General features: G+C 40.2%; 1 protein-coding gene across 1 annotated transcript in view; it reads right to left on the bottom strand.

Annotated features, from left to right (window-relative positions):
- ttn.2 (titin, tandem duplicate 2) overlaps positions 1-19,723 on the bottom strand; it is a 339,406-nt gene that overhangs the window by 277,889 nt on the left and 41,794 nt on the right. Inside the window, exons 39-41 of the mRNA XM_059647196.1 lie at positions 4,091-4,279; positions 1,673-2,563; positions 380-430 (exon numbers count right to left, since the gene is read on the bottom strand). Of these exons, the coding sequence (XP_059503179.1) occupies positions 380-430; positions 1,673-2,563; positions 4,091-4,279 (1,131 nt within the window). The remainder of the gene's footprint in view (positions 1-379; positions 431-1,672; positions 2,564-4,090; positions 4,280-19,723) is intronic.

The raw sequence follows: 19,723 nt of genomic DNA, 5'->3' as shown, positions 1-19,723 counted from the left end.
CACCTCATTATACATTTCTTAATAGAATCTAACATGCATCTCTACATATTTCTGTTGCAGCATATCAATTACGATAATAAGCAATGCAAAATTGAAATTCGGATGAATTTTGAGGAACTAGTACATGTTAAAAAAGTAAAGTTGCCTGTAAAATAAATATTGAAGTTAAAGGATTATTTTGTTTACGCCAATACGAAAATGACGACAACAAACCAGACTTGTAAACAAATCAGAAACAAATAACATGCGATTTTGATATTTTGCAATGCAACACAACTTACTACGATGGCAAAATACCAATGCATACAGGGCAGTAGTTGGAACCTAAAATTGATATAAAATTCAAGAATTTTTTAGCAAATAATGATGAAAATATTACCTCTCACTTCCATTTCTATTTGCTGTTCAATTTTGTCTTGAATCTTTGGAGCTGCATGGAAATGAATAATATTGAATATCATAGCAAGAATACAATACTATTTTCCATTCCTATATTAAAAATGCAAAATAAGAAAATGAAACCAGGAATACATGGAATATGCAAAGACATCCGAAACATACATGCAGAACCATTAAAGTGTAGCTGCTAATTATGATTTCCAGAAGGCTGTACCAGGCAACTGTTCAATTTACAAAGTGAGTTCAGTCAGTCCAGGGTTTTACAAAAAAAAAGTCATTCTCCATTTTGTTCTGTATCAAACCATCAAACATGCCTCAACATGCCTATTCTGATTTCAGGAAAAAAAGAAATGCAATAATCCACAGGTCAAAAGATGCCTTTCTGCAAAAAATCTTTCAATGAGATGTGCTGAGATGCATGATAGAGTCACATTGGGAAGGACCAAAGCATGCAATTGCCAACCTGTCACTCTAAGTAGTGTGTTGCACGCTGTTTCTCCAGCAGGGTTAATCGCTTTGCATGAATAAGTGCCACTGTGATTCTGGCTGACTTTCTGTAACTTTAAACTGCATAGCAACCCATCATGTTTAATGGAACACAATGAAGATTCTTCAACAATGCGTTGGTTGTACAGCCAAAGTACACAGGGTGATGGTACACCTTTTACAAGGCAAAACAGTAAAACATCTTCTCCGTTTTGTACAATGACTTCTGGTGGCAACTTTTCTAAGAACATCGGTGCTATGGCTCCAGTGTCTATTAGCTCATCAAAGGGCACTATGTCAGGATAATAATCATGGCTCCTTTGCTTCTCTCTTCGAATTGGCCTTTTGGTTGAAGATGGTGGTGGACTTGATGGCTTCTTTAGTACTTCTAGTTTGCTATCAGATGTAATATGTGGTCTTTGTTCAGTTTTAGTGCTATCTGAATTGCTATCAGTAGGAATTTTTGCACCTGTTTTGGGTTTTGATTCTTCAGCTATGCAAGAATAAAATTAGGATAAATGTTAACTGTCTTATCAATTTCAGCAAAGTAAATATTTGTACAATTTTATAACAGCAAGACTCAGTGTTTTCAATAACACATGCAGATTGGTGTGATGAAATATCTAGTGTTAAGTTTTATATAAATCACTAACTAAACATGTTTAACTAAATATTTTACTATTAAAAAGTAAATTTAGGATCTTCTTAACGTGATACTACACTTATTTTGGAAACGAAACAAAGAAGTGGATAGATCAGGATTTTGTTCGTAAATAAAATTAGAAACAACCACCTTCAACTATTAGTACAGCTGTAGACTTCGTTTCACCACCTTCGTTTCTTGCAGTACAGCTGTACTGTCCCTGATCTGCTAAATGCACATTAAGGATTGTGAGTGACATGACATTTCCATTCTGAGAAATCTTCAGTCTTTCTGATTCTTCCAGTCTTTTGCTTCTGTGACTCCAAATGACCTCTGAGAAAGACTGCCCACTAAAAGAGCAGATGAATTGTGCCACCTGACCAGTTTTCACCCTTAGATCACTAAGTGCAAGCAGAATCATGGGAACCTCAAGGGCAGGTATGGCTGCAGTAACATTTATTTCAGCTTCACATTTAACCTCACCATAAAGATTAACAGCTTTACATCTATAGGTCCCTGTGTCTTTTTCTTGAACTTCTCGTACAATTAATTCTGATGACGTTAAGACTTCATCCTCTGTTATAGTGACAATTTTTAATCTCTTAACTTCCACAAGTTCTTGGTCTTCTCTGTACCATTTTATTTCAGGTCTTGGGAATGCTAAGACCTGACATTTTAGAGATGCCGTTTCACCTAACAAAACTGTGACACTATTCATATCTTGCACAATTTTTGGTGGACATTGGCAGCCACTTCTAAGTGTTTCTGTCTTGGCAATTTTTTGGCATTCTTCCCATCTTTCAGAAGAAACAGTCTTGCTCGATGAACTCATGGAAACACTTTCAAACATCTGAACATTGTTTGTATGTTCTTGCTGTAAACTGATTTCTTTTGCATAGTTCTTTGTATGCGTTATGGTCACAGGGGACTCCACATGCATTTTTGATACTTCAAAAGTCTTTGAAACGATGGATTCGTCTACAGCTTTTCCAGCAGTTGTTATGCTCTGACTATCTACGCTTTGCACTTTGTAATCTGAGTAACAAAAGACAAAATATTAATCATGATATTAAATCATGACTGGTAAAATAACAAAAGCAACAGCTCATGTTGTCCAAAGGGCAACCCAGCATGCGAGCCACATGCTAAAGAAGTGCAATTCACTTGATTGAGGAAAACTCCCATGTCCTTTTCCTCAATAACATCTGCTACATTCTAAAGGAAAAAACAGCATTCATGGAAAAAAAATGAAGATTTAGTTCTTCTCTTGCAAATTCTCAAGATGAAGATGAACGCATCTATATAAATGAAGATGAAAGGTTTTTTAAATGGTGCATAAAAGTGATCAGATTTTAGAAACATGAGGTTATAGGACGTGTGAAACCAAACAGGAGTAGAAAAAAAATCAAGGATAAATTGTTTGAACTTCAATTATTGCACATGTAGTAGCACTAGATTTTTCAGCAGCATCATTTATATTGTGTGCAGTTATTGCCTGACATGAACTGTACTTTGCTGAAATTGCTGAATCAGTTCACACTATCCTAATTTTATTCTTGCATCAATAAAAGGGTGGCATTGTTCTCAGAATTATCAAAATGAAGTACCAGGGCTTTTCTTGGCTTCATTAATGGTCCATTATGCAGTCCCAAGGTCTCTGATTTGGGGACACCAGAAACTATTACATAAAATTTGACTGCTGCCCTATTGTGAACTTGCCTACTTAAAATGCTGTTAATAAAAGTAAGCAATTGTTTATGATGCTCCTTCAGAAGAACCAAACAAGGACATATATAAGATACTGAGTCTTTGATGTAATCAACCTTTTTATATCCTGGAAAGGAAATCAGGGTTGAACTGTATGACTGGCATTAGAAACGAAAAGCCAAAGCACAGACGTGCAACACTTTTTAAAAAGTCTTTCTATGTTTGAATTACTTAGGTGCATTTGATAAAAACTTTCATCTTATTTCTTAGTTCTCTGGAAAAATCTTAAAATTGAAACCACTGCAAGAGAAGACCTAACCTTAATCAAAAAATCCAAACAGAATGAATAAATTAAAAAAACTTTATTCCTTATTAAATTACAGTTGTAACACATTACGATCCTTTAAACAAAAGAAACGTATTTAATGATAAAGGATGATCATGTTACGGTGGAATTCCACAGTGCACATAAGATGGCCTCTATTGTTTACTTCAGAGGTGGATGAAAGAACTGGCCATGGGATACAACAGATATGAAAAGATGTGTAGACTAGGTGAGTTGATTGATGAGGTCTAAAACTGATGAAAATGCTTCAACAAATGGTAGGTAAAAAGGCAAGGAGGAATGGCGTTCAGCAGCACAAGCACAAAATGCACATGCTGTCCCGAGAAGTGAACACAGTTGCTGGCCAAATTGTGATGATGTTTAGAAATGAATGATGCAGGCAATGTCAAACAGCGAGAACAAGTGCAGGCAGAGGAATGCTTCAGAGTTCATACCAGGAAAACAGATGTGTAAAAATAATGACAAATGTAGCAATGTAAAGCTAAACATAATGATTTAAGCTAATTTACCTTCCAGTTTTAAGTTTGCAGTACATGACACTTCGCCAGCAGAGTTGGATGCCACACATTTATAGATTCCTTCATCCTCCGGGTAGACTTCAGCAATTTCCAGCTGATAAGTATCTTCAAACTGAACCATCTTGAAGAACCGTGATTGTTTGATCTCCTTCTGCTTACTATACCATGTAACCTTCAGATCTAAACGTGTTTTAAAAAGAAATGCAATTTCATCAAAAACAAATGTTCCAAGTTGATCTTGTTAACAAATTCTAATTTTGTGAGTATTAAGCGTAAATGTGTCATACTTAAACTCAATAAAATAGTAGACGACATATAATTTGAAATATTGTAGCTGAAACATAAATGGAGTATATGTACCACAAAAAGCTGCTGTCAATTAAAAGGAAGGGCAGAAAGCAGCACCCCCTAAAAACACTGGGAACTGCAGCAGAAAAAATTGTGGGGCAAAGAAAAGCACATTTTAAAAGAACTATATAAATGGCGGATGAACAGAAGAAAGAACACAAAGTTGACAATATCGCCAGCACAGAGTTAATCACACTGAAGCCCTACAATTACAGTCTGGTGTTTCCTGTGGTATTTAAGTCTTTAACAATACAATTAAAGTTTTAAAAGAAGATGGCCAAATAGCCTTAATCAAGGCTTTTCTCATTTCATTCTTTCATGGCACGCAGGTGTCTCTGCAAGGCTGAAATTTGTTTACTCTCAATAGACCATTTGTATAGTTAAGAGCAAACCACATTTCTGAGGGTCTACAGTCACCTGTAAGTCAGATCACAAAGTTGGCAGATTCCCTACCCGGAAAGACATCAGTAAACCAGATGGGTTTTATGACCATTGACACTTAGACACCACTCGACCAGCTTTTAGCTCCAGATTTTGGTCGAATTCAACTTTCACCATCTGCTATGATGGGATTTGAACCTATGTTTCAAGAGTATTGGCATAAAATCTGTAAATTAGTAGGTCAGAGACACTGCCACTACACCACTACATCAGGTGGAGTAAAGCCAACATTACCGGAATCCAATTTGTATGGAATAAATGGCCGACACACTTAAACAACAGATAAATACTTGCTTAATAAAAATAAATAATTAACTAGTTAAAGTCAAATTGAATGCATCAACTGATTATAATCTAAACATTAGTAAAGGCAATTCACACTAAAAACAAATAATTTCTGACAATAATGAATTAAGATTGTTGCAGCACAGACTGGGTGTTGAAACTGCAGGAAATGGGAAATTATGGCCATTAAGATCGGCCTGAATGATATAGGAAATGTATCCATCATGAGATCTTCCAGCTCAGATTTTCTGAGCTTGACTGCACAGTCCAGTCTGAGACACAGGGAGGTTTAGAAATTTCTGGATGGAGCCCAGTCACTGATCAGAAAAAAATACTCAAGTAGAACAACAACTGTATCATTTTCAGTTAACGTGGAAGGGGGAATGTAGGGGAAACAGACGGGAAGTACTCTGAAAATAGTGGCATTCAACATTACTACATATCTGCTACAAGTGGGGGTACAGATGAAGGCTGCAGTCACAAATGCCAGAATGCTAACTGTGCTGTCATGAAGCAGGAAATGTCAAAAGGTAGCAAGTAAAACAGGAAAAATCATCGGAGGGTAATTGGTAAGTAGGAAATAGCAGATTCTTCCATGATCATAACCAACAGTCAAAAAGAATGCATTGTCTATATCTTAAAGAATTTTTTTTAGGTGCAACTGGAGAAGAATTTGTGTCACATCAATGTCATGAGCAAAGTCACTGTGGGTCCCTCCTAAATCAGTGTCAGGGATTGTGTTAAGAAGCAAAACTTCAAAGATGCAAATTTCAGGATTGCAATTTGAGGCTGACTTGACATTTAGGTTACCAGATCAGGAAGGTATGTGAATGGCTGAAGAGTGGCGAGGGAAAGAAGAGGTCTCATTTAAATGGTATACTGCCACCAACAACTCTTTGCTTATTCATTCACAGATTCCACATCCCTAACTGCACTTGAGCAGGTGGGTGAAGGAATTGAGAGGACAGGACAGATAAAAGGAAAGCAGTGGAGATTATATGAATGGTCAGGAACAGATAAAGTTACAGACTTTCAAATATAGGGAGAAATTATATCAGTATAAAATGAATTAAAAGTAGAGCAAGAGGGAAAAAACAAATTAAACTATGAGTTCAGCAATGCATATAGTATCCAAAACAAAACTAGGAATCTCAAGGCAATTCATAAAGTGAAACTAGATTTTAAAGTAATAAATGAAACATAACTGTATTAATAAAAGAATGGACATAGTCAGCCTTATTTCCTTTCTTAGTAATGGTCTGAATGTGGCCCAGTCTGCTTGCAACCTGGGTATTGTTAGCTTCTAGTCACATAGCCATATCATCATAAGGAATGCCTATTTAAAACATGAGACATTGGAACAGAAATTAGCCATTTGGCCCAACAAGTCTGCTCAGCCATTCAATCATGTTTGATAAGTTTCTCAACCCCATTCTCCTACTTTCTCCCCATAACCTTTGATGCCTTGACAGTCAAGAACCTATCTATCTCTGTCCTAAATGTACTCAATGATCTGACTTCCATAGTCTTCTGAAGGAGTGAGTTCCATAGACTCACCACTCTCTGGCTGGTGATGTTTCTCCTCATGTCCATTCTAAAGGGTCTCTCTCTTACATTCCCTTGGACACTAAGGTTGTGCCTTAAATCCTAGTCTCTCCTGTGAATGGAAACATCTTCCCAACATCCACTCTGTCCAGGCTGTTCAATTTTCTGTAAGTTTCAATTACATTTCCTCCTTTCTTCTAAACTCTATCAAGTGTAGACTCAGAGTCCTCAACCATTCCTCATATGTTAAGATTTTCAATCCTGGCATCATTCTCGTGAACCTCCTCCGGATGCGCTCCAGGGCCAGTATACCCTTCATAAGGTATAGGGCCCAAAATTGCTCCAAATATTCTAAATGTGGTCTGACCAGAGCCTTATAAAGCCTCAGAGGTACATCCCTGCTTTTATATTCTAGTCCTCTCAAAATAAATGCCGACATTGTGTCTGCCTTCTCAAACTGCAAGTTTACCTTAAGGGAATCCTGGACTAGAACTACGAAGTCCCTTTGCACTTCAGATTTCTCAATTTTCTCCCTATTTAGAAAATAGTTTATGCCTCTAATTCTTCCTACCAAATTGCATGACCTCACACTTTCCAATGTTGTATTCCATTTGCCATTTCTTTGCCCACACTCCTAACCTGTCTAAATCTTTCTGCAGTCTCACCAATTCCTCAATATTACCTGTTCCTCCATCTATCTTCGTATCATCTGCAAACTTAGCCAGAATGCCCTCAGTTCCTTCATCTAGATCATTAAGGTATAAATTGAAGAGTTGTAGCCCTAACACTGATGCCTGCGGAACACCACTTAGCACTGGCTGCCATTCTGAGAAGGACCCTTTTATCCCCACACTCTGGCTGTCAGGCAGAAAGCAATCTCCTATCCATGCTAGCACCTTGCCTCTCGCACCATGGGCCATTATCTTACTCTGCAGCCTCCTGTGTGGCACCTTGTCAAAGGCCTTCTAGAAATCTAAGTAGATAATATCCATTGGCTCTCCTCGGTCTAAACTGCTTGTTACCTCCACAAGGAATTCCAGCAGATTTGTCAGGCATGACCTCCCTTTGATGAAACCAAGCTGACTCTGCCCTATTTTACCATGCACTTCCTAATATTCAGAAATCTCATCCTTCACAATGGATTCTAAAATCTTACCAACAATTGAGGTCAGCCTAATTGGCCTGTAATTTTCTATTTTTTGTCTCATTCCCTTCTTCAACAGGGGGTTACACTCGTGTTTTTGCAGTCCTCTGGGTCCCTCGCTGACTCCAGTGATTCCTGAAAGATCACCACTAATGCCTCCACTGTCTCTTTAGCTATCTCCTTCAGAGCCTAGGGGTACAGTTCATCTGGTCGAGCTGATTTATCCACTTCAGACCTTTCAGTTTTTCGGCACCTTCTCCTTGGTGATGGTCACCATACTCACCTCTTTCACCTGACTCGTTTGAATTTTTGGCATGTTACTTATATCTTCCACTCTGAAGACTGACACAAAATACTTATTCAGTTCCTCTGCCATTTCTTTGTTCCCCATTACTACTTCTCCAGCACCATTTTCCAGAGGCCCAATGTCCACTTTTTCCTTTCTTTTTCCCTAAAGAAACTCTTGCATTTTTTATAGTACTGGCTAGTTTACCCTCACATAATCTTCTCCCTCCTTATGTCCTTATTGGGTGTTCTCTGTTGGTCTTTGTAGGTGTTCCAATCCTTTGGGTTTCCATTGCCCTTGGCCGCAATGTATGCTTTCTCATTTGCTGTTATGCTGTCCCTGACTTTCAGTCATGGTTGCCCCATTGTCCCTGTGCCATCTTTCTTTTTCCTAGAGATGAGTTTTTGCTGCGTCTCCTGAATTACTTCCAGAAACTCCTGCCATTGCTTTTCTACTGTCTGTCCTGCTCGGCTCCTGTCCTAGTCAATTCAGGTCAGCTCCTTCCTCACGCCTCTGTGGTTACCTTTGTTCGGCTGTAATACTAATACCTCTGATTCCACCTTCTCCTTCTCAAATTGCAGAGTAAATCCTATCGTGTTATGGTCACTGCCTCCTAAAGGTTCCTTCACTTTAAGTTCCCTTATCTCCAAAATGTCATCTCATGAACATTCCACAAATTTCTTGTGATCCACCACCAACCGGATTTTCCCAGTCCACGTGCATATTGAAATCTCCCAGGATCATTGTAACCTTGCCTTTTTTACACACCTTTTCCATCTCCTGGTGTATCTTGTGCTCCAGCTCTTGACTACTGTTTGGAGACCGGTACACAACTCACATGTTCTTTTTCTCACCTTTGCAGTTCCTCAACACTACCCACACAGAATCTACACCATCTGACCCTACATTGTTTCTTACTATTGATTTACTCATTTCTTACTAATAAGGTAACCCCCCTCCCTCTGCCCACCTGCCTATCTTTTCCATAGGATGTATATCCTTGGATATTTAGCTCCCAGTCCTGAACCCCTTGCAGCCACATCTCCGTGATGCCCATCACATCATACCTGCCAATTTCAATCTGTGCCACAGCTCATTTACCTTAGTTTGTATACTGTGTGCATTCAGATACAACATCTTCAGTCCTGTATTTACTGTCCCTCTTCTCTTTGTCATTCCTTTATCCAGCGTGCTTGAAGTTTGACTCCTGACCCTTTCCAATCACTGTCCTATTTTGTGTTCTCGACTCTTTCGTAATCTTTCCTGAGTGTTCCTTTTTATATATATACACTTTTCCATGCAGTTGAATCCACCCCACAGGTGTTAACCTGCTGCTTTGTTTCCCATTGGCCATTATACTTCTCGGAGTCTTATCCTTCCCTACCCTCCACTTTCTAGTTTAAAGTCCTGTTGACCACCTTATTTAGCTTTTTCGCTAGAACACTGGTCCCAGCTCGGGTCAGGTGGAGACCATCCCAATGGTACAGATCCCTCCTGTTCCAATAGCGATGCCTGTGCTCCATTACAGCACTCAACACCTCAGCCTGGCATGGCAGTCTCCTGGTGAGGCAGTTGAGTCAATGCATGGAGGTTTTGCTCCCATGTGGAGGCCTGCTTTGGTGTCAGCTTTGAGGTACTTCAATGATCCAGCTGGTGGTCTTGGCTCAGAATGTCAATCTTCTCCAGTGGAGGCTTCCAGCCCAATATTCCAGTGGCCCAGCTTGGCGGTCTCTTCCTGGCTGCCTCTTCCAAGTATTCCATTGCTCTTTAAATTGATTTTTCCCTCGCCTGGAGCTTTTGACTGAACTATGATGAACTTTTTAAAAAAATTTTATTTCTTATTACCTATGACTTCTGTCATTAACATAGGCATCATGGTAGGGCAACTAATAAAGCTTTTCACTGTATTTTTCAAATAAAAGTACGTGACAATAAATTTTTCTTCTATTCCATTCTATCACTGCCTTAGCTCACTTGCTGCGGAAACCCTCCGTTATTTATTCTCTTGTTACTTCTACATCAGCGCTTCCTGAAACATTTTCCTACTGAGATCCCACTTCAATGCTTGGTGATTTCTGTGCGCCTTCATGGAAAACAGAGAGCGCGAGGTTGGGGAAACAAGGGAAAGTGGGAGCGGGAAGAATGATCCTGTACCCAGTTGCTATAATGTGGTCAGGACTACCTTGGCAGCCATTACTGCCTTGATGTTCATGATCTCAAGATTCTCCAAAGCCCATTTGGGAAGATCTTCTGTAGACTTCACCATTCTAATGCACTCCGGACCATTCTTCCACAAGTCTCCATAAACATTCATCCAATTCTCTGCTGTCCATGTCCTAATTCACACCTGTGCTTACCAACCTACTATGTCTCCTTGATGAGCTATACTTTGATCTTTAATTCCTCACCCTCATTATCAAATCCATCCATGGTTTTGCTCCTCCGATACCTCTGTAATTTTCTCCAGTCCTATGATCCTCTGAAACATCTGTGGTCTTTCAATTTTGACTTTGAGCATCCTCATTTTTAATGGTTCATCCATCATTGCTGGTGCCTTCAGCTTCCAGGGACATAAGCTCTCAAATCCCCTCACCAATTATCTTATCTTTGTTTTCTTCCTTTAAAAACTACCCCTTTGGCAAAGCTTTAAACCATTTGTTCTAATTTTTTTAAAAAAGGTGGCTTAGTATTTTTTTAATTCTCCTGTTAAGTGCCTTGGCAGATTTTGCTGCATCACAGGCATGGTATAAATAAATTGTTGCCATTTACAGATTTCAGGTTGTCATGTACATAGAAAGAAAAGAAACATTGAACCAGCTGGTAGAGGTTAGAAAATGGTACTAGAGAAATAAAACATAACTGCAGCAATACCAGCCATTAACATGGAATACCTTTGAAAGTGGGTACAGGGATCACAGTCTTAATGTTTATCCTGTAACCATCAAAAACAACACAGGAAGTAGGCAAATTTCACACTGTAATTTTAATGATTGTGCCATGCAATCCAATACTGTTGAGGGGCTGTATGCCTCAGTACAGGCCACAATCTAATCCTAATCTGCATTATTTTGACTGCAGCATGAGCTTGAACTGGTTAAATAATAGTCGTAGATCAGGCAGAATCTATAAATATAGTACAACAGACCAAACAGTGTGCCCCAAGATTCTCAGATACCATGCTGCAGGCCTTGGTTTCAGAGCTACATTGGAGATAGATCCTCTTTTTTTCGGAGTGCCTCAGTTCACACTCAAACAAAACTGCAAAGTCCGTCCGAACAGATAGCCATTATGGTAAGTGGCCACAATCTAGCCTTGAGCATTTGGATGCAGTGCCAAAACAAATCTGACGGTCTCATTCATGCGTAGTTAGGGTTGGAGAATGTATCTTCAAATGTCATTTCCTAAGTACCATTAGCTTTACACAATTTTCCTTTTACCACATTTCCTTCACTTGCCTAACAACAATCATGATTAACTTGAACTCATACCTCACATTCACAATGTGAGCTTACCTTCATAAACTCTGAAGTGCCACAAACCACATACTCACACCTCACAGATTGCACATACTGCCAGCTATGTAATTCTGGCATGCACAACTTTCAAATGGTTAGTATCACACTCAAAAACACGCTTCCCACTCTTTGCAGGATAAGGTGGCCTTGAATGATTAGAAAGCAACTCACTGCTTGGGTGAGGGGTGAGGGCTGTGGGCTGTGCGTAATGCTGCTTCTGCTCATCTCCATAGAGGAGACAGTGCTTTCCACCATTGCAGCAGTGGTCATAGAGGCAGTGACCAGTGAACAGTAGCCTAGAGAGACTCATGGTAAGCTCCTACTTATTACCTTCTAAATTCATACTTTACCCTCAGCCAAAAAGGTTGAAGGTCATGCAGACAAACATTATTCATGCGTGCCACCATCCCATTGCCAATGTCAAGAAACATGCAGAAGTCGGACTCCAGGCTGACTTGAGCTGTGAGCACAGCTTGCGTCATATTCTTCCCAAAGGGGAAGTGGTAGCAAACCTGTGGGCCCAACCGTGAACTGTGGTGGTTTCCATGGCGGCACAAGAAGGCTACACCCAGCCAATCAGTGCTGCAACGGGAGCTCAGACTGAGATCAGCCATTCTTAGCTTTCGTCACAAGGTTTGGAAAGCTGCCATCACAACTACAGGTACCGGTACTCAAAGGGTTTTACAGAGTCTCCCAATCCGGAAATCCACCTTCTGGCACAGCCAGAATTGCCTAGGTACCAACCCAATGGAGTGGTGCCGGGCTGTGCAGCACAAACCTGCTGCTCTCTCTCAGGATGTCAGCGTTTGTGCTCCAGCCACTACCATTCTCTCAGTGGCCCTGCTGCTTTTTCAACCAGCCAGCTAGGTTTGCCACTGACCATGCTGAGGTAGCATATGTGAAGCCAAGCTTTCAAATCCAAGTGCTGCTTGAGACTGCCCCACAAGGCACTTGCAAGCAGCCGTTCTTCCATCAAGCATTCTGCTGCCACTGGGGTAGAACTAAATTGTTGCACTAGGGCAGACCAAGGCACACAGAAGACAGGCACTAAGGATGATTAATTCAAGTATTGATGCTCTGTTGCATAAAGTTGATATCAGATGATTTACTCCCTGGTGGCTTTTATTTTAGGACCAAGGAAAATCTGATGATCCGATACAAATAGATGATAAGGTATAGAATGTCTAAACAATGGAGATTTGTTGTTTTATTCATGAGAAACAAAGTCAAGTGACGCACATGAACAAAGCCCAGCTTGTACATTGATGGTCTGGCTTCTTGCTCCGTTTCTCCTATCTTCTTGCTCCTCCTTCTGAGGTATTTGCTATATCCCTGGTGGTAATTAAAGACTGCGTCTTCATAATGACCAGGATGTAAAAGGAGAAACATTTCAAAACAAGGTGGATACTTGCTCTGGCCAGTACAGGGCTCCTCCAGGCAAGGTAATCATTGTTTTAGTAATCTGCTATCTGCTTGAAGATGGTCCACCAAGCAGCATGTTGGTCTTGTGTGGCTGGTTTGCCCAGGGTATTATTAACAATGTAACACTTATCGTCCTTGATTCCCATCTCTGTTTTGGCTGAACGATTCTTGCAACTGAAGGCTAGTGTAGAATAAATGTCTCATGGCTACTCCCAGGGTAGAAGACATTCACTAGGGTGGTGTGTTGAGTATGGTTACACAACAAGTCCATAGAGTATGAATGGAAAGTTAAATAGTTTCAGTTCATATCACCATCCGGGTACAGTGTTCGCGAAGCCAGTAATGTGCAGCCAATTGCACCCTGCACTGTGGAGAAGTGCACTATCCTGCAGAAGCCATACGCATGCTCCTCCTGTCCCTTTCAGTTCAGAGAAAACAACAAAGTCATGGAAGACAGAACCTCTGTTACCTCTCTGACGGAGCACCAAATGGCAGCCTGGAGATGTTAGCTGTGTCCCCTGTTTTGGCTTGGTAGGATCTGGACCCAAACAAATTGAATGCCATGGACACCTTCATGGTCGCTGAAAACAGTGGTCTCATCCTGATTGGAGGCTACAGCTTGGGATCCAAGTGGTTGCACACTTCTGTGACAATCTCTTTGGAGAACAGCAGATTCCTCTTCCTGGCTTAGTCAGTCATAGGTGTTAAGAGCCTATTCCCAATTCTCTCTGTGAGTAGGTTATTTTCACTGCTGTTGCCTTCACACCATCTCCCTCACACACAGCAGCCCAGGGAAACGTGTCCCACAGTTGGGACAAATTGGTGCTCAGAACCTTGTAGTCACAAGTAATGGCTATTCCACATGCAGCACACTCTACACATTTTATCAACTGTTACCAACTTCTCCAAATACACAGCACTTTCAAAAACTCAAACAGGGCCAGTGTAACATGTTAATGTTCTCTTTCAGTAGCAGTGATGAGAATACCTCTCATGCCACTGAGCACAATTTTAACTGAGAGTGTTTAAGAAAATACATTGGGGAGATGGTGGTGTAACAGTAAATGGCACTAGACTCGCAATCCAGTGGACCAGCTAATGTCCTGTGGAAGGAAACAACAGAGCTACAGAAACTCAGTAGGCCTTGCAGTGGAGAGAGAAACACAGGTAATTGCCTCAAGTCTGATATGGCTCTTCTTCAGAACACAGCTGACAATTAGCATATTTTAAATTCAATTAATAAAAATCTGGAATTGCAAGCTAGTGCCAGTAGTAATCACCATCAATTGTCATAAAAATTCATCTGATTCAATAATATCCCATAAAGAAGAAAATCTGTTGTCATTACTCGGTCTTGTCTAGATGGAAGTCTGGCTCCATAGCAATGACACTTAATGGTTCTCTGAAGCGACATAGCAAACCATTTACTTCAAGGGCAATTAGGCAAGTGTAAAAAATGCTGGAATTGTTAGTGATGCCTGGCAAGAATGAAGAGAGAAAGGAGCAGCAAGATTCAAAATGACATAGATGGCATCAAGTCAGTGTCACACATAAACAAACATGGCCTGCCTTCTGACCATATTTCCTTTACACACATGAACCTCCCACATTATCATTTTCATCACGATGGTATATGGTATACATCACTCTGTATGTGTGGTGTGTTGAATTGCCATGGATGTAATAAAGGCAAAGCACAGTGGATGCTGGAAATCTGAAACAAACACAGTGTATGCTGTATATCAAACTTAGCAGGTCAGGCAGCACATGTGGAGAGATACAGGTTAACTCTGAAAAGGTTGACTCTGTTTTTCCCTCACACGTGTGCCAGAGCTGCTGAGTTTCTCCACATATGTGTCATGCATGTAATTTTGTTACTAAACCAACATTCCAGTGCTTAAATTACAGGTGTAATGCAATTAAATTTTGCACAACCTACATGATGCTTACATAATGCCTTTTACATAGTAAATATATAAACATATGATTAAAAAACAAAAGTGGGCCACTCAACCTTCAGGCCTGCTCCACCATTTAATAAGGTCAAGGCTAATTTGATTTTTATCTCAACTCTACATTGTTGCATATCCTGACATTCTTTCATCCACAAGGTTCTGCACAGGAAAACTAGCAAATAAAAGTTGACACCAAACTATACACATCACAATAGCCAGACAGAGAAGAAGAAATCACGGATCAGAATACATGGTAGGCCATTTCGAACTAAGAAGAGGAGTGTCTTCACTCAGAGGACAGTGAACCATTCGATGTCTCTACCACAGATTGATGTGGGGGTGAAGTCACGTTTATGAAAGAGAAAGATAGTTATGTAGAAACTGAAGATGTCTAGCAGCATGGGGAGAGAATGGGAATGTATCTTTGAGATAGAGGGTCAGCCATGATTATGTTGAATGGTGGTATGGGCTTGATGGGACAAATTGCTTAATTCTGATTCTTCTTTCTACGTTTCTGTTTTTAGATGGATCCAATGGTACTACATAAAATACAGATGTAAATTTTAGAGGCATTGGCTGCAAGCCTTCCAAGATGAACAGCGGTGCCAGAGATTTAGAGAACTGTAGTGCTGGAAAAGTTTTTTGGAGACAATAATCCAGGACAAAGTTAACAGTCACTTGGAAAGGGCATTCTAGTTCCTTGAGATGATCAATGAAAACAAGGAAAAAATCCACAAAGACATTAATAAATCATTGGTTCACCGTCAACAGGAGTACTGCAGATAATACCGGGCACCATACTTCAGGAAGGATTCAAAGACCTTAGAAAGACATTGGGTATATTATCAGGGGTGTGGGACTTCAATGATGAACATAAATTGCAAAAATAATAATTATTTTCCTTGGACAAAAAAGATCAAGAAGTGATGGAATTGTGGTTTCAGATAGCGCAAGTGTTTCGGAGAAAGTAAAGCGCTTCTGGAGCCGATGGGAACTGCAGATGCTGGAGAATCCGGGATAACAAAGTGTGGAGCTGGATGAATGCACTGGGCCCCCTCCCACTCCTTAGACGACATGTTCATCATGAGCCTCCTGCAGTGCCACAATGATGCCACCCGAAGGTTGCAGGAACAGCAAATCATATTCCGCTTGGGAGCCCTGCAGCCCAATGGTATCAATGTGGACTTCACAAGCTTCAAAATCTCCCCTTCCCCCACTGTATCCCAAAACCAGCCCAGCTCGTCCCCTCCCCCCACTTCATCCCAAAACCAGCCCAGCTCATCCCCACCTCCCTAACCTGTTCTTCCTCTCACCTATCCCCTCCTCCCACCTAAAGCCACACCTCCATTTCCCACCTACTAACCTCATCCTGCCTCCTTGACCTGTCCGTCCTCCCCGGACTGATCTATCCTCTCCCCACCTCCCCACCTACACTGTCCTCTCCACCTATCTTCTCCTCTATCCATCTTCGGTCCGCCTCCCCCTCTCTCCCTATTTATTCCAGAACCCTCTCCCCATCCCCCTCTCTGATGAAGGGTTGAGGCCCGAAACGTCAGCTTTTGCGCTCCTGAAATGCTGCTTGGCCTGCTGTGTTCATCCCGCTTCACACTTTGTTATCTTGGATTCTCCAGCATCTGCAGTTCCCATTATCTCTGTTCACTTGGCCTGCTGTGTTCATCCAGCTCCACACTTTGGTATCTCCAACAGCAAGGGCCGATGGCTCTAAAATCACTGGCAACAGGTCTAGAGGGAAGATGGGGAGAACAGTTGTCACTCTCAGCTCTCGAGATCTAGAACATTTGACTGCATTGGAAGCTGATTCCGCAAAATATTTAAAAGGATTTGTGGAGTGGAATTTGCAAGGCTTTTGGCAAACATGAGGATATTGGGCTAAGCATAATTCTTCTATAAAAGAGCCAGTCCAGGTACAGCAACCAGAATAACCTCCTTCTGTGCCATCAAATATAAAATGTATATGATTTGAACACTCTGAAATAACAGACAACATTGTATTACCTTTTTAATTACTGAATTCAGTTTTGCATTTGAAATTTTTGTGCATGAAAGTTTAAATTTATTTACTGATTCATAGCTCCTAGCCTTTTACCATTAACCTTTCACCACTCACTTTACCACACTGAACTCTACTGGCTACAGCTTTCAGCACTTACTCTACATAACTTAATGTGCCTCTCAACTAGCTGTTATCTGCAAACTCTAATACTTGTGACTCTCATTCAAGTCATTTATGTACCGTGAAAAGTTGGGGACTCATGAAAAATCTCTGGACTGTAACTGACACAGCATAGATTCTGAAAGTGCTCCTTTATCCCTACTCTATCACTTAATCACCTGATCAACTGCCAAACTATGCTACATACGTTAAATTCACAGAATAAAGCACAAACCTGCTCATAAATGGGGCTCCAGTAATACCCCCTCATTTATTTCCAGAAATTATATCAAAGATCCATTAACATCTAAACATCTCAGATGCTTGACAGTCACTTGTTTTCACACTTTTATGTTACAGTAACCTGCTATAGGTTGCTGTTGATGTTTGTAAGTTTGGAAAACTTCCCCTTTGTAACAAAATAGAAGCTGCTTATATTTGCAAACTGTGTTCCAGTGGAAAGAAATCAAGATTTTTAGCAGAGATAAGGAGAAAATCAGAATGAAACCTCATTTTTAAGAAATGAGTAAAATATTCAAACCAGATAAAAGAAATGAGGAGTAGACATTTCAGCCCAGCTGAGGAAGGAGAAAAACAATCAGGGTCCCACTTTCAATCACTCGTCATCTCTTCTGAATGTCACTATTATACTAGGCTCCTTGCTGTAGGCATGAATGAATCATACAAATTTACAAATTAAAAATTGATCATGCTGAAGAAGATCAGGAGAAAGCCATGGCATGCAGGAAGCTGTCAACTGATCTGTTAGTTAATTGAAACTCAATTTGGAGAAGTCATGGTATTTGGGGAAGACTAAAATGGCAAGGGAATACAATTCTGAAAAATGTAGAGAAACAGAACAACTCAGACAATATGCCACAAGTTCCTGAAAGAAATATAACAGGTAAATATGATGGTCAGGAAGACATGGAGGGTACTTCCTTTTATTAGCTGAGGTCCTTGTAAAGCCAAAGGAGTTTTAATAGCTTTATTAAAAAAATGAATTAGTTGCAGCTACAGTATTGCATACCATTCAACTATGGGAGGAAGTAATTATACTGCACAAGCTGGAGAAGAGTGTTATGAGAATGTTGGCAGGAATGAAGAATTTTAGCTATGAGGAATAGTCGCATAAGTTCTGTTTGCTTTCCTTCAAGTCAAAGAAGACCAAGCAGAAGTTTTTTTTTCTTAATTCAATCAGTAGATGTGGGCATCACTGGCAAGGTCAACATTTTCTAATGAAAAGGACAGGGTAGAACTCCAGAAGGTCACAGAGGACACAGGCAAGTTGGCAGAGTAGACAGATCGGAGGCAGACGAGTTTTAATGCAGAGAAGTAATTCAGAAGGAGAGAGACGATGTGTTTTGGAAGGAAGGACATTTTAAGTATACAATAGGCGGTAAAATTCTAAGGTACAAAAGTAGGACCATCTGGATATCTATGTGTACAAATCATTGAAAATGCAGGACAGGTGGAGAGAGCAGTAAGTAAAGCATACTTTGTTCTTTATGAATATTATTTTAAAAATTATTATGATGAGGGGTGTAGAGTGCAAGAGCAAGGAGGTGATGTTGAATTTGTATAAGACATTTGTTAGACCTCAGCTAAAGTGCCGTGCACAGTTCTGGGTGTCACATTATGTAAAGGACATGAACACATTGAAGAGGCTGCAGAAGAAGTATACTTGATTGGTTCCAGGGATGAGAAACTTCAGTTATAAGAATAGATTGAAGAAGTTGCGACTGTTCCCCTCAGAGAGAAGAAAGCTGAAAGGAGTTCTGATAGAGGTTTTCAATACCATGTGTGAGTTGGATAGAGTAAGATTTCATGCTTTTTTAAAAATAATCTGCTCTTTTTTATTCTTATTACCAAAATAAATCTCACACGTCCCCATTTCATGCTTCATGCAGCTTGTTACCTACTCAACCTCTCCATGTCTCTGCAGTATTTTATGTTCCCACATAACTTTGCACAAGCTTGGACACATTATTCTTGGTTTCTTTATATAAATATTCAACATAAATAGCTGAGACCCCAACAATGATCACTGCAGCATTCCACTAGTCACAGCTTGAGAAATCTAAAATTTTGGTCTCTCCTGTTTCCAGTCAATTAACCAAACATCCAGCCACGTTAGAATATTAACATCAGTTCCATGAGTCCTATCTTAACTGAACGGAATTAACTATTATCGAACCCTTAAAAAACTCTTCATTTTTCCAAACACAATTTCTCATTCACAATACCACATTGATTCAGTTTGCTTGTACCCTTATTTTCTTAATGCATTACTGAGACTCGTCTGATGACTTATATTAGGTTAACTGCCCCGTAGATTCTTGGGTTCTCTCTTGCTCCTTTCTTGAATTGCAGTACCGTTTGCTAGATTGCAGTTCAGTGGAACTGTTTCACATTTGAGGGTTTTTTTTTAGAAAGAATCAGAACCTTCATTTTGATGCCTGTGCTGAGACTTATTTTAGGCCATCAGGTCTTCAGGTTTTGGTGAGTGA

The sequence above is a fragment of the Stegostoma tigrinum genome, chromosome 7 (genome assembly GCF_030684315.1).
Source record: "Stegostoma tigrinum isolate sSteTig4 chromosome 7, sSteTig4.hap1, whole genome shotgun sequence".
Classification (NCBI taxonomy): domain Eukaryota; kingdom Metazoa; phylum Chordata; class Chondrichthyes; order Orectolobiformes; family Stegostomatidae; genus Stegostoma; species Stegostoma tigrinum.
The sequence above is the reverse complement of the archived record's forward strand: the minus strand, read 5'-3'. Positions and strand labels throughout refer to the sequence as shown.